At 37.1% G+C, this 14,093-nt stretch overlaps 1 protein-coding gene across 1 annotated transcript; it reads left to right on the plus strand.

Moving 5' to 3' along the window:
- Positions 1–1,228: 1,228 nt before the first annotated feature.
- On the plus strand, positions 1,229–12,785 carry LOC126371082 (beta-secretase 1-like). The gene is made up of 9 exons (XM_050016276.1): positions 1,229–1,525; positions 2,485–2,604; positions 3,341–3,493; positions 4,039–4,213; positions 5,041–5,318; positions 6,779–6,853; positions 8,459–8,566; positions 9,792–9,926; positions 11,385–12,785. Exons 1-9 carry the CDS (start codon positions 1,382–1,384, stop codon positions 11,694–11,696), a joined length of 1,500 nt encoding a protein of 499 aa, XP_049872233.1. The 5' UTR covers positions 1,229–1,381; the 3' UTR covers positions 11,697–12,785.
- The last annotated feature ends 1,308 nt before the right edge of the window (positions 12,786–14,093 follow it).

Genomic DNA, 14,093 nt, shown 5'->3' on the forward strand with positions numbered 1-14,093 from the left:
AGGACAAATGATTCGCTCTTTGCTTCATTTTTTCCGAGGTTGTCACAAGTTGTCACAACATGAAATGTCATTTGGACCTATTGGACTCCTTTGAAATACATAGTAACATAACATAAGAAGATTTTACTTATATTTACCGAACTATTTGACACGGTCGCGTGAACTTTGTTTACGAGTGTCTTGTGTTCAGATTGTTTTAAGTGATAATTTAACAATATTTTTCCAAATAAATGGAAAGAAACTTTTATTTATATCAAATAATTGAGTGTCTCGACTCTGTGACATTATGTCTTGTGTGGTATGGGGCTGCAGCTCAAAATACTTACCGATGAAACGATAACAGTTGGCTATTTTCTTTCCTTCCTGAATGTGAGCTGCAGCTCCAAACTAATATAAACCAGATAATATAATCCAAAAATGGTTAGATACTTACCTATCAGAGACAGAGTCTCCTTTCATCAAGAAGAAGATAATTGCGTCCTACAAAAAGAAATCTTGTAAAAAAAATTATCGACATTAATTGTAAGTAAATTTAATTTTATCGACATATTACTAAAGTGAAACCCAACACTAGGCAATGAAAAACTTGTGACAACCTACGAAATTACGAAACAATTTTTGTATATGCGTCTTTGTCTAACATTACGCCGGTTCCGTAAGATAAAGTAGAGCAGAATTATAGAGTTCTGTTGCTATTTTAGCCTTCCTTCTATGCTTTAGTTATTGTTCTGAGGTCTACTTTTACCGGACTGTGCGAGAAGGAGAGTTATGATTTTAATGGAAATAAGTAACACTGCTACCGTAAGTATGAAAATGCGTGTGCATGCTCTGGAATTCCCGTAATATCTAATTGAGCATTATAATAATATGTTATTAAATTAATGTTTTAATAATAAAATATTATCATGAGTGTGTAAAAATCAAACTCATAATATTATTGTTTATTTTAGTGTGCCTATTTCCACTTCTTTTGGTCTTATTGTGTTACTTTATGACTCCAACTCTAGGATAATTTTGTGGATAATCATTTAGAGGCACTTTTAATTTTATTTAAGCTCTACAATTTGTTTTTGTCATGTACTGGTAAAAAGAAGTGTGTGTACATGTAATAAATGTATGTTCAAATATACGTTTATTTATAGCCCGCTTAAAAATAATAATAATATTTAAAAAACAATAATTTTGTTTATGGTAGGCAAAGATGGAAATAAAGTAAAATCAATCAGTAACTCACTCAAATGAACAATTTCATTCATTCAATTAAGTCAAATTAAAAACGAAGGAAGCGAATCAAAACAAATAATTTCAATATCTGTTTTAAAAACAATCTGACTGACTCCAGTGAGTTATTATTGACTGTTCGTGGCAGGATGCAGAAGTAATGACAATGAGTAGAATTTGCGTATCGTTTGCTATATTCTTATTTGTTTTCTTAAGTAAGTGCTATGGAGAGGAATACAATTTGTCTGGTGAGGCTGGACAAGCTTACGCGATAGAAATCAACGTAGGACATCCACATCAAAAGGTAACCATAAAATTAAGTATAATTTTGTTGAAAAACAACATAAATTCCACTTCAGTTAACTGTAACATCATTTTTAGTTATCTTATTGCTACTAATGAAAAAAATCTTATCGTAACTAACTCTTATCCTAACTTCGTTTTTGCATTGCGTTAAGTTTACATATATATATATACAATACAATACATAAAAATTATCTTTGATTGAGTGACCCGAACAAAATTAAATTGTTGGCTAGCTTGTTTCATATTGTTGTGGTCATCGCTATAAAAATAGACAAATAAAATGACACATAGCATTAATATAGTAATTCTAAACTTGTAACAATGTTACATCATGAATTGTTTTAGCATCTTCATCAGTAGCATAGGTCAAGGATTGTTTACTAATCTGTAAATTTAAATCTAGTACATTTATAAGTTAGAAGTACCTAATTTATCTTTTACTGTATTTCTATTATTAGGTAGAAAAGTTACTTCCATATACATACATAAGGTGACGCTTATTCCTCGTTGGGGTAGGCAGACACCATGGAAATCCACTTATGGCAATCCTCACAAACCACTATTGCTTCTTCCACCCTCATCAAAGACTTCACACTCACCGGTTTAGAGTTGTCTTGACTTGACTCTTCTTTAAAAGATCCTTGATCTGAAAATATATTTAGGATATAATAAAATTAAAAATTACACTAAACTAAAAGAAAATTGAATAAGCTAATAACTAGAGATAGCTGTCTGGTAATAATTTGGTAAATTTAGGATACTTGATGCCATGTCTAAGAAAAAAATATTCAAGGAAATATTCCATTGTCATCATCATCATCAGCCGTACGACGTCCACTGCTGGGCATAGGGCTCCCCCAAATTCCATTGTAATGTTGCTAAATTTATTTTAAAAAATATTATTATTATATTACTTGTTAAAAAACTGTTTAATTTTCTTATAATTTTTATTTATAGCTGAGCGTCCTAGTGGATACAGGCAGTACAACTTTGGCCATAGCTTCATATGCTCGACAAGACAGTGATATATACTTCCAGTCAAAAAATTCAAGCAGCATTTATGACAGTGCAAAAGAAGTGAGTAAATTATTGGCTTATTCACTTAAATACCTACTTATATAATATTATATTTTTCCTCACAATTGCCACATAAATAACTTAATTAAAACAAGGCCACCATGCAATTTATCACAAGACAATTTGCATCCTGTTTCCAAGTCTTAAGTTGAATTATGATGAACTATTGTATATGTAAAGTAGATACTAATAAGCATCCAATAAAACCAACATCTGCAACAAGTAACACACATACTAATAAAAATGAAAGAGTGGCGAGAGACAGAGATAAGTAGAAAGAGCTGGAGGAGCCCTTTGTCAAAAGACAAATGAACGAGGAAGGCAAATAATATCCTTAAACATATTAAGTTTAAGCTAAATATGAAGTTTTTATGTTTTAGTTGTATAGATTAAGTTCATAATACATACATCTACATCTATTGTATGTGTATGCTCTGGTATGTAATAGCATAATAATATTTTCCAAAGGGCCATAGTAGGCAGCTTCATTTCTATCAAGTTACGTTTTCCTTTAGCATAGAATAAACAATAGTACTATAGCTTGGAGCAAGCTTGGTTCACTTCATCCCACATGAGGACCACTTTACTCTATGCAGATTGTCTGTCTCACTCGCACGAATGGAGTAAGGCAGTAAGAACGAGATTTATGCTATGCCTCCCGACATCCTTAGTTTGTAGTATTAATATAAGACAGTGACTATTACATTTACCTACTATTATTTTAAAAACTTTTCAGGTGCAAGCTAAATATTCTCAAGGCATGTGGGTGGGCCGTCTAGTAACTGATTTTATACAGTTTCCATCACTCCCATCGGTGCCTGAGGTGAGGAGTGATATTGCACTCATCACAAAGAGTCACAAGTTCTTCATGAATGGATCTGGATGGCAGGTAGGACGGATATACTTTTTTAATATAAAAAAACGTAAGATAGTGTAGATTCTACACGGTTACGTAGTCGCGCGCGGCGCGGCGTGACTATAATTCCACAATATCAATAGCTAAACGACGTACAGCATTTGCTGCATCAAAACGTGGCTGAATCCTGTGGTATCGCGCCGTCTGGCAGACACAAACTTAATTTTATTTTACAGTTTGATAACTCTAACTGAGCTAAAAAAAGCTGCAGCCTAAGCGGTTATTACATTTGCCAATCCGTCCTGCACGATGCCACAAGGCTCGGCAATCGGAGTCGTGTAGTATAAGAGCAAATTGGTTGGCGTAACCATGGTAACCACGATATCGAGCGAGTCTATTAGCGTCAATTTTTGCAATCTGGTTACGCGAGCCCACGACCCTAACGTATCAGGCAGGCTGGATTGGGTAGTATAATAACCACTTCTAGCTAAGTAGAAAACAGCGAGTGAGTAATTTTTAAGCTGTCTATCTCAAATCTAAGTTGTATCAGCCCTATTTTCAAACGTTTGTGATTTCAGGGTCTTCTTGGCTTAGCCTACCTGCCAGTGGGCGCATGGGGCGAGAACGTTATAGTGGAATCCTGGCTGGATTCTCTGGACCGTATGCTTAATAAACCTATGTCATTTAAATTAAAATTGTGCGGTGCACACAGCGCGTACAACGCTACGCATATTGGCAGTTTCAAGATGCTTGGTAAGTTTATTCATTTATATTTTTTCAAGATATACTGTGCCGTTTGCCGTCGAAACGGCGGGGACTTGGGGTTCTGAAGCGAAGCGCTTTATCAGAGAGGTGGGTAAGCGGCTAAGGGAGCAGGGGGGCGACTCCCGGTCCGGGCATTACTTAGCGCAGCATATTTCTCTCGCCATCCAACGGGGCAATGCTGCGAGCGTGATGGGCACATTCGGTCGAGAGGTGATAAAAGGGAGCATTTTTAATTGAGCTTTTTAATTTAGTTTTAGTAGTATAGTTTTAATCCTTATTTTTGCGTTTATTACCTACTCTTATTTTTTGTAAACTTGTTTATTACTGTTTTTTATTATTGTTTCTATTAAGTTTATTTATTATTAAATAAAGAATAAGATATACTTAAGTATTATATTTTCTATAAAAAAAAACACTGGCTCGTTCTCTATTACATGGGACTTAAACATAGCTGGAAAGTACTGGGTGTACTATACATCTCTGCCTATGCCTATCTAGACGTGATGCTATGGTATAACTTAAAGAACAAGGTATCATCATTCATACTTCCTACACTAAATAGATATACAATGGCCCACACAAATTGTGATAAGGCCGCCAGATTATAAGTACTGTACCTTTCGTTCATGTGTGTAAAACTTGTTTTGTATGTTGTGTGCAATAAACTATATTTGTATTTGTATTACTTATGGCTCTGCCTACGTTTCCTAAGTTTCGGTATCTATGTGTGTATGTTAGTTTTCGTTCCTTTTTTCGTTCCTTTTAGCAAGTCTTGCCTAAACATCTAACATAACACACCCTGTTATTCTTTACAGAAGACGACCCAATAACAAATCCCAATACAATGTTTCGAACAACAATACTTCGCAAACGTTGGTACGAAGTCGGAGTGATATCTATAAGATTGATACCAAGCAACGCTTCTAATACTATTACAAATAATACTACTTTTAAACAACTGACTACTGATAGTGACGCTAAAGGTGGATTCTCAGAAGTGAATCAAGAAACTTGTACCAAACTGAATGACGAGAAGAGTATTGTGGATAGTGGTACCACAAATATTAGGTTGCCTGACTTATTATTTAGACAGGTATGTTATTAATATTATTTATACATACATCATTATTATCTCTTTAGCATTATCCCGTTTTTCGCAGGGTTCGCCTACCTAGCCTGAAGATTTGACAGGCCCAGTTACAGAAACGACTGCCTGTCTGATCTTCCAACCCACGAAGGGGAAACCAGCCCAATATAGGTTAAGTTACATGTAACTGCTGAGCACTTGATAATAATTTATGATCCAAACATGAATTCGAAAACAAATTCAACAATGATTGGTTTAGGCCTGTGCTAGATTCGAACCTGCGACCTCAAATTGAGAGGCAAGCGTTCTACCAACTGGGCTACCACGGATTATTTATACATACATTATATAACATATGTTTGCGGTGTTAAGTTGAGTGATAGAGTGAGAAACAGTGTGATAAGACAGAGAAGTGGTGTAAAAGGCGATATAGTGACTAAGATTGAGAAGGGAATGTTAGTTTGGTTTGGACACGTAGAGCGGATGAAGGATAATAGAATTGTAAAAGCTGTATATAAAGCGAAAGTTGATTACATTTACCAGACTGGAGATGTCCTTAGAAAAGGTTTAGTACGATCTACTCTGAACCAGCGTCCATGTATGAAGCGATTGATAAATGTGGAGGACGCAATGTCAGGATCGAAGCAAATGCAATTCTATGTTCTCTGCTTACCCCGGTGGAAAATAGGCGTGAGTTTATGTATGCATGTCCCAATACCAATAGACCCCAGACACTATAAAAAAATCTCGCACTTATCGTGTGCCGCCTAGCGCGCAAGTGAGAGCCAGGCAGACAGTCCGCTTGCTTACTCCTTAAGGCCTGAAACTGGATGACAGCGGCAGCAGCGCGGCGGCGGCGGCGGTGCGGGGAGCGGCGCGTTCAAATGCTAAGATTTATATTAAAGTGTTCTCGATGGCAGCGGCGCGGCGAGCGGGGTACGAGCGGTGCGCTCTAGTCGAGCGGTGTCTCTGCGTTTGAAACTCGCCTTTTTGTTTCCTTTGTTCATTATAGGGATTCTGATCTTCTTTTGCCCATAATAAATCGTACGAAACAAAAGAACTACAATCAAAAATGCGTTGTCGCCGTTTCGACATCGCGTTTATTTAAGACACAACTCTATACCGCCGCAACACCGCGCGATTTGGCCGCTGGCATCGAGAACGGAACAGCGGCCGCCGCGCCGCTCCCCGCGCCGCTATCGCCCCCGCGCCGCTGCCGCTGTCATCCAGTTTGAGCCCTAACTGTTAACGCCCATTTAGCCTAAAGTGATGGCAAGACACTGATCATCAAGCCAGAGCTCCCGGTTTGGATTCGGTCGGGAATCCTTATGCTTACACCAAAATATTCTTTGAAATTGCATATACAATTATGATGACGGTTACCTAGGAATTTAATAACAGATCCTAACCATAACAGACATAGTTTCAAGTTTACAACTTATATTTACATGTTTCCTTGCGTCCAGGTTGTGGACGAATTAAGGAATGCGGCTCAAGCATCGAATGTTCTCATATTGGATGAAGTTTGGTACCACGGCGAGGTATGTAATCTTTGATTATTTTGAACAGAAGATTTCGTTGCAAGTCACATACAAAAAGTAAAATAAATAAACAATTTCATATCAAGAGTAATATTTTGTATTATTCGCACCATTAATCTATTAATAATGTATACTATTTAGTATCGATAACAATTATAATTCAATTACTTATTTTGTCAATTAAAACTTTTTTTGTCATAAGCTCTTTTATATCATAAAATTGTTGTTCCAATAGCCAGACTTCAGTCTAGTTTTAAAGAAAGGTTGCAACGTACATAGAACTTTAGTACTAGAATGGCAATAAAGAAATAGCGTAGATTGTGTTTTACGATACAATACAACACAAGTTGCAGGCACTCTTTATACTAAGTCTTAAGATGAATATGATGAACCTTACAATGACAGGTGGTCAAGCCATCGCCCAAAGAATGGTTCAATATGTATGTCAGTAACACTATCCCTCTAACGACATTGGTGCTAATTCCTGTAAATACCATCTAATTTTATTTTAAGCTATATCTGTCATTTTCTTATCCGCCGAAAAGGAAAGGGACGGGTAATCGACAAGCATAAAATTTATGGAACACACGTCAATTTTAAGCACAAATCTAAACCAACCGTCTAAAAATTTTACATCCGTCAATAACCCGACACGGTTAAGTAGACAGCACGTCAAACGGATTGCATACCAGCGACGTACCTTTTGATTCGCCCGGGTTATTCATTCATTTACTCATTCTTCCTAAAATTAAGAGCTGTGAATCATCCGTCCCTTTCCTTTTCGACGGATATGAAAATGACGGATATAACTTAAAATAAAATTAGGCGGTGTCTGCAGGAATCGGGGCCATTATCACTCTAATTAAACTTATTCCTCTAAGGATACTGTCTCTCTAACTATACCATATCTCTAACGAAACTAATGAACGAGATAAATGGCATTGTACAGCTTTAACGTTGTAATTACCTATTTTATTACATTTGAGAAGCTCGGTGGCGCAGCGGTTAACGCGCTCGGTCTGCATTTGTTAAAATAAAGCAACTTTCGCAAAGGCCGGTCATAGGATGGGTGACCACAAAAAAAAAGTTTTCATCTCGAGCTCCTCCGTGCTTCGGAAGGCACGTTAAGCCGTTGGTCCCGGCTGCATTAGCAGTCGTTAATAACCATCAATCCGCACTGGGCCCGCGTGAGGGTTTAAGGCCCGATCTCCCTATCCATCCATAGGGAAGGCCCGTGCCCCAGCAGTGGGGACGTTAATGGGCTGATGATGATGATTTTATTATTACTCCAAAATACATTGTAATGGCAGATTATTAATTGTTGCTTACTATTTGGATCACATTATGTGTAGAATAAAATTATGGTGCTAATAATACTGCTTCTCTTTATTTTGATCAAAATAATAATGGGTAGAAAATGTAACTGTGCAGGGTGTAATAAAAAGGGGCATCATTTATACCCAAAGACAAAGATAAAAGCATAATGTTATCCATGAAATTTGAAGGTTAAACGAAGAAAAATCTGTACAGCGCCATCTATATTGGTTTTGAGGAACGCGGAGAGGCCGTGATATATTTTAAACTTATTTTTTGTTGTAATTTCAGGCCGCCTGCTGGCCTGAACCTCAGGAGTGGTCGTTGCCGTGGTTGGCGGTAGACCTTCTAAACGATGACAATGACCGTCAATATTTTACTTTAGAGCTACCACCCCAGGTAATTACCCCATACATTATACCCTAATGATGAGAGACCGTGGCAGCGCCAACAGTCTTCTAAGAATCGTAGCAGAGAGGATGGATGGCCCATTCTGGAAACACTGGGTTATGACTCACGTGTTACATATACGCCGTGTGGCTAAGTAATGTCATTTAATTTATTATACTAACATAGTTCGTAAGTCTCTATTGTTTTACTAACATAATATGGATGCAGAATCTGAAATATTTTATTATTATTATATTATACAGATAGGTGGAGTATGCATTAGCTTAGCAGCGGGAATAAAGACTGAAGTCGGAGCCACATACATTTGGTATTTTGAATTATAACCCTTTAGTCGAATCCCGGTGGGGTCATAAAAATCACTTGCTATCCTTGGTTTGGTTAGGTTAGTGTCCGAAAGTAAGATGATCCGCGCTCCGGAAGGCACGTTAAGCCGTTGGCCCTGGTTACTACTTACTGATGTAAGTACGTAGTTGTTACATGAGCCATGTCGGGGCCTTTGGCGGCTCAATAATAACCTTGGCACCAAGGTTGATAAGGTTGGTAATCCACCTTGCAAACCACACGGTAGAAGAAGAAGACCCTTTAGTTAATCTTGTCAGTAGTTTCCTCATTCTGAGGTCGCGTGGGAGAAATCGCTTTAGGGTTGAACCACCTTTGTCAGAACCTCATCGCACTTTCTTATACTTCTATCCCTTTCTGTTACTTAGAGCCGTCATTTGCTAGAGCGAGAGAGAGCGACCGCACGCTTACGCGCGCTATCGCCTCGTCTCGATTCTGCCGTGTGCGGTCGCTCTAGCAAAATATGACTGTATTGAGTAACAGAAAAGGATTCCTAAAGCGATTTCTTCCACGTTCTGGTTGGTTAAAATGGCCACATCGAAGCAATTCATCGAAGAAAGCAATATTGCTATTTGACATTTGTTTGCATTGCGCACTTACTTTTACATATTATATTTATATATGCGCAAATGTCAAATTGCAATATAGCTTTCTTAGATGAATTGCTTCGATGGGGCCATTTTAACCCCCCTGAGGTGCTGACTAATTGTGGTTTGACCTTTAAGCGATAAGTACCTATCGATACGTTTTACTGTAATTGTTTCCTTGTTGTATTTTATAAAAGTCAGTTGTTCCGCCATAGTAAATTACAGATCTGTCCTGTAGATGGTTAAGCCCTAAGATTGACATAATGTTTTATTTATTTGCTTTGCAGAACTACATGCGGGTGGTGACGGCACGCAATAGCAGCGAGCACAGTGGCTCGGTGTCGGAGTTCTGTTACAAGTTGGGGTTAGAAGCGGGCGGCAAGGAAACCGTACTGGGTTACACTGCCATGGAGGGTTTTGAGGTAAGTTTATCTATACATTGTTTTAAGTTTACGCGGTTATTATCACAATTAAAGCACATAATAACGGGTTCTTACCGCGTTTAAATGGGGATATGAGTCTCCCGATATTTCGACACTGTTGCAAGTGCCATGATTACGGGATGACTGATGAGATTGGAGTGGAGTTCAGATGGTTCCGAACATTCCGATGTCAAAAACATAAACAAGTGGCAAAGAAAGAGTGTAGACAGATATATCTGCCCGTAGAAAATTATGGATCTACCTACTCCACTTCAATCTCATCAGTCATCCCGTGATCATGGCACTTGCAACAGTGTCGAAATATCGGGAGTCTCATATCCCCATTTAAACGCGGTAAGAACCCGTTATTATGTGCTTTAAGTTTATCTATGTACTCTATTGAAATAATAGTGTGTTCACCGACGTAAGAAAGTGACCGATTACCTACGAGAGTGTAGTTGGAGCCACGCCACACCGCCGCCGCCACTAGTAACATTTAACGAACTTGGATTATTAGCATTTAGCGATATAAAATCTTTGTCTTTTGACATGTCAAAAAATTTAAATTTAGAAAGCGGAAATAATTGATTTTTAAACATTCTTCGCTCCCGCTTACTTGTGTTACAGTAATGTCATACTTCCCCTTTTTCAAAAGAGGAAGAAGGCACTTTCCTCGTAGGTGTAGTATAATTAATGTCTTATATTTGTTTATTTTTGCGATATGTATAAATAGGACATCTCAAACCTTCAGGTTAGGTAAGCGGACCCTGTGAAAACGGGATAACGCTATGGAGATGGTGTATTTTTACGATATGTACGAATAAAAGTACTACTTATAAATAGTCTTCATGCCGGGTCTGCATGACAACCGCGCCGCGCAGCGCGAATTATATCGAGCGCTTGGACCAATAAACGATACGAATGCTATCTACGTAGATGGACGTCAAACGGCTTTTGGTCGAAGCGCTCAATATAATTCGCGCCGCGTGACGTTATTGAGGTTTCGGTTCACAATTTAGACAGACGACCGGGTACAATTTCCAGGCGCATTATCGAAGTTAGTAGGTGGTACCTTTGCCAGAGATTTTGAGTTGGCCGAAGTTCTCCTGACTTGGTTTAACGACTAACGTTTGATATCAATTTGGATAGTAAGTATCCTAGATCAAGGATAAATTATAAAATTATTGTTACTAAATCAAGACAGATCTAAAACTGACGAAAGTATTTTCTTTTTTCTATTTAAATACCTTGTTTATGAACTTTTATCAAGACAAACGTTAGTGAACGTAATAATAAGTGCGACATTTTATCACGTTTTTCTGTGACGTCACAATGTGCATTTTCGAGGTTTTTTCGTACAAAATTCCATAGTCATTTCGTGTTTTGCCGTTTAGAAAAAAAAACTAAATTAACTAGTTGGAAACTGGCCTATTTTAAATTCCACTTTTTTATTTTCAGGTTCTGTTCAACAGATCAGCCGGCTGGATCGGTTTCCAGACATCCAACTGCGGTCCAAACGCCCGCATCAGCGGCCCTTACAACTTCTCCCGTTCTCTAGTCACCTACTGCCAGCTTACAAGGCCTGTTATCGACACAGCTATATCTATAAAAGCCGCGCAATGGGCTCTATGCGTCGTCTCTATCATAGCTGGAGGCGTTTTAGTGTATCTGCTAGCTCCTTGCGTGAAAATGATGTTGGTAAAGCAAATGCCGAGTTCGCCGCAGATTTCGCTGTCGCAAGCTGCGCTGTTCGAGCAAGAGTCTGCCTAGGGGCCGTCTCGCATTAGTGTGTCGTCAGCTTAAGTGGTTAAAGCTCGTTTTGATTAGTACGCCAACAACAGGGTTACTAGGCTCAAATATTGAAATAGTAAAAAGTGATTGAAACGAAAACAACTACCATCAAAATAATATTTAAAAATATTGTTCCACCAAAACCAAGTTTTAAAGACATCTGTTCGGTTCGATCGTTTGGCTTGAGTTCGATTCCCGTATGCAACATGCCAAAAATATTACTAAGTTACGTGTGTCCATTGTCACCCTCATGCGGGCGACATTTCCAGACTCAATAGTTAAACAATGGGGTAGTAGTAAATCTATGGGTTTGGATGTTAAAAGGAGAGTCTGTAATGACTTTAATGTGGTATTTATCCATTAATGTGACATTTATATCACTATTAATAAGTTACGATTTGATTAAAACCCAAGCTGATGACACACTAATGTGTTATACGTCGAATTCTTATGATAATATTATAATAATTATCTTTTAGAAAAAAATATTTGAAGTGGACTTCAAATGGATTTTGGAAAATTGGAATGCATAATATTGAGGCGGCATTGCGACCGTAACGGGCGAATAAGCGAAGATTGCATGAAACCGCGTCAGGATCTGTGTGAACGCTTATATACAATCTTAAACAACAATTTCGGCCGAAACGTGCCCGGTGCCTCCTCTGTGAGCTTCGAGCGAGAGCTTAAAAAACACTTATTTCTTTTTTATGTATGACTTGATTTCGTGATTTGTAGATCAAATACGATAGACTTTATTGCTATAAAAGTGTTAAGGGGTCTAAATATCTATAGGGTTTGAAAATTCGCAACTCTCAAAAAGTCTATCTTTAGTACCTACTGATATGCGGCTTTATTATTCTTAGCCTATGAACTTCTCTTAAACACTTTTATGCTTTACTGGAATACTTTTGAAAAAGGCCTTGCAAGCCGTTAAGATAATGTATAAGGTTACGCTACCGGTATGAAATTATTAATATTTCCTATTGGATAATCAAATCGGTAGGTATCGTAATTTCATACCGGTAGTAACCTTATAATCTTAACCGCTTTCAAGTCCGGTTTTTTTAATAATTTCTCTAATATAATTTTTCTATATAATCTAATAATTTCCTATAATTTTAATAATAATGCGTCCTTAAAAGTGAAATCTTGAAGTCTTTAACACTTTATTTTAGTAATCAATATAAATTATAGGTATATAATTGGTAGGCAGTATTTGAAATTAAAACCAAATTCAATATTATTAGATTTCTAACTAAAAAAAGTTATTTATCTTTCAATTGTTGGAAAGTAGTTCACTCTAAAAGGGTCGTATTTATTTTGATAAGTCTGAATCGGTAGCTCTAAGTTAGTGGTAGGTTAAGTAGATATTCTTATGAAACATTGAATTTAATCACGATTTTCATATCTTGAAAGCTATTTTTATCCTTCAAGTGTGTTTGCAATATTGAAAAGGAGCTTTTGAATAAACCTTTTTATTTGGCTAGTTGACAGTTTTCGGATAAGCATTTTAAAAATTACAAACACTTATATAACCCTTAACACGTGACATTCGGCCAGTGACGTCATATTTCAATAAACAAAAAAACTGTCAAACAGTATAACTTGAAACTTGACAAATAGTTTCTGTTTATTTTGTGATATGTGACGTCACACGAAGCTCAATCATGGCCGCCCGTGTTTCGGGTCTTGTAATACACAGATAAAAAATCGAATTCTTATTTTATAAAAATAAAATATTTAAAAATGATAATTATCGTTATAATTAATATTTTATTGTTACAACTGTCAAGTAGCCAATTACATAGGTAGATCTCAGTTTTGTATTTGTATGGCAAGGGGGTTGGCCAAGTCGCAAAAGTTTCTATTCGACGAGTAGGTAACGGAAGTTCTCGCGCAACGAGACGCGTCGAGGGTAGTATTTAGACGTTTGATACTTCCCCCCTCCCCCCAGTATAACACCGATAAGAAATATGTTTACTTAAAAGTATTTCAAAGTTTTCTAAGATTTTGGTGCTGCACACGTACAAAGTAGTATGGATGTTAAACGCACCTCATTTAGTGACTACTCGTGACAGTATTCAATATTTTATTTTTGCATAATATCTTTATAATTGTGCTTATTTTCCTTAACTTTAGGTGTAGGGGCTTGGTGTTTTAGTATAAACCGATATTTAGGTACTTCTATAATAAATGCGACTGTTCATAATAAATCGTTGAATAGATTAATTATCACTAAAATATCTTACGTTGAGACTTTTACCTTGTACCTATTCTCTAAACATATCTCAATAACTTAAAATGACGTATGTAAAGCGTTGAGCCGTATTATGTATTGTGATTCTTGTATAGCAGGGCTTGGAAGCGGTTAAGGTT

Source organism: Pectinophora gossypiella, chromosome 12, assembly GCF_024362695.1.
Source record: "Pectinophora gossypiella chromosome 12, ilPecGoss1.1, whole genome shotgun sequence".
NCBI classification, from domain to species: domain Eukaryota; kingdom Metazoa; phylum Arthropoda; class Insecta; order Lepidoptera; family Gelechiidae; genus Pectinophora; species Pectinophora gossypiella.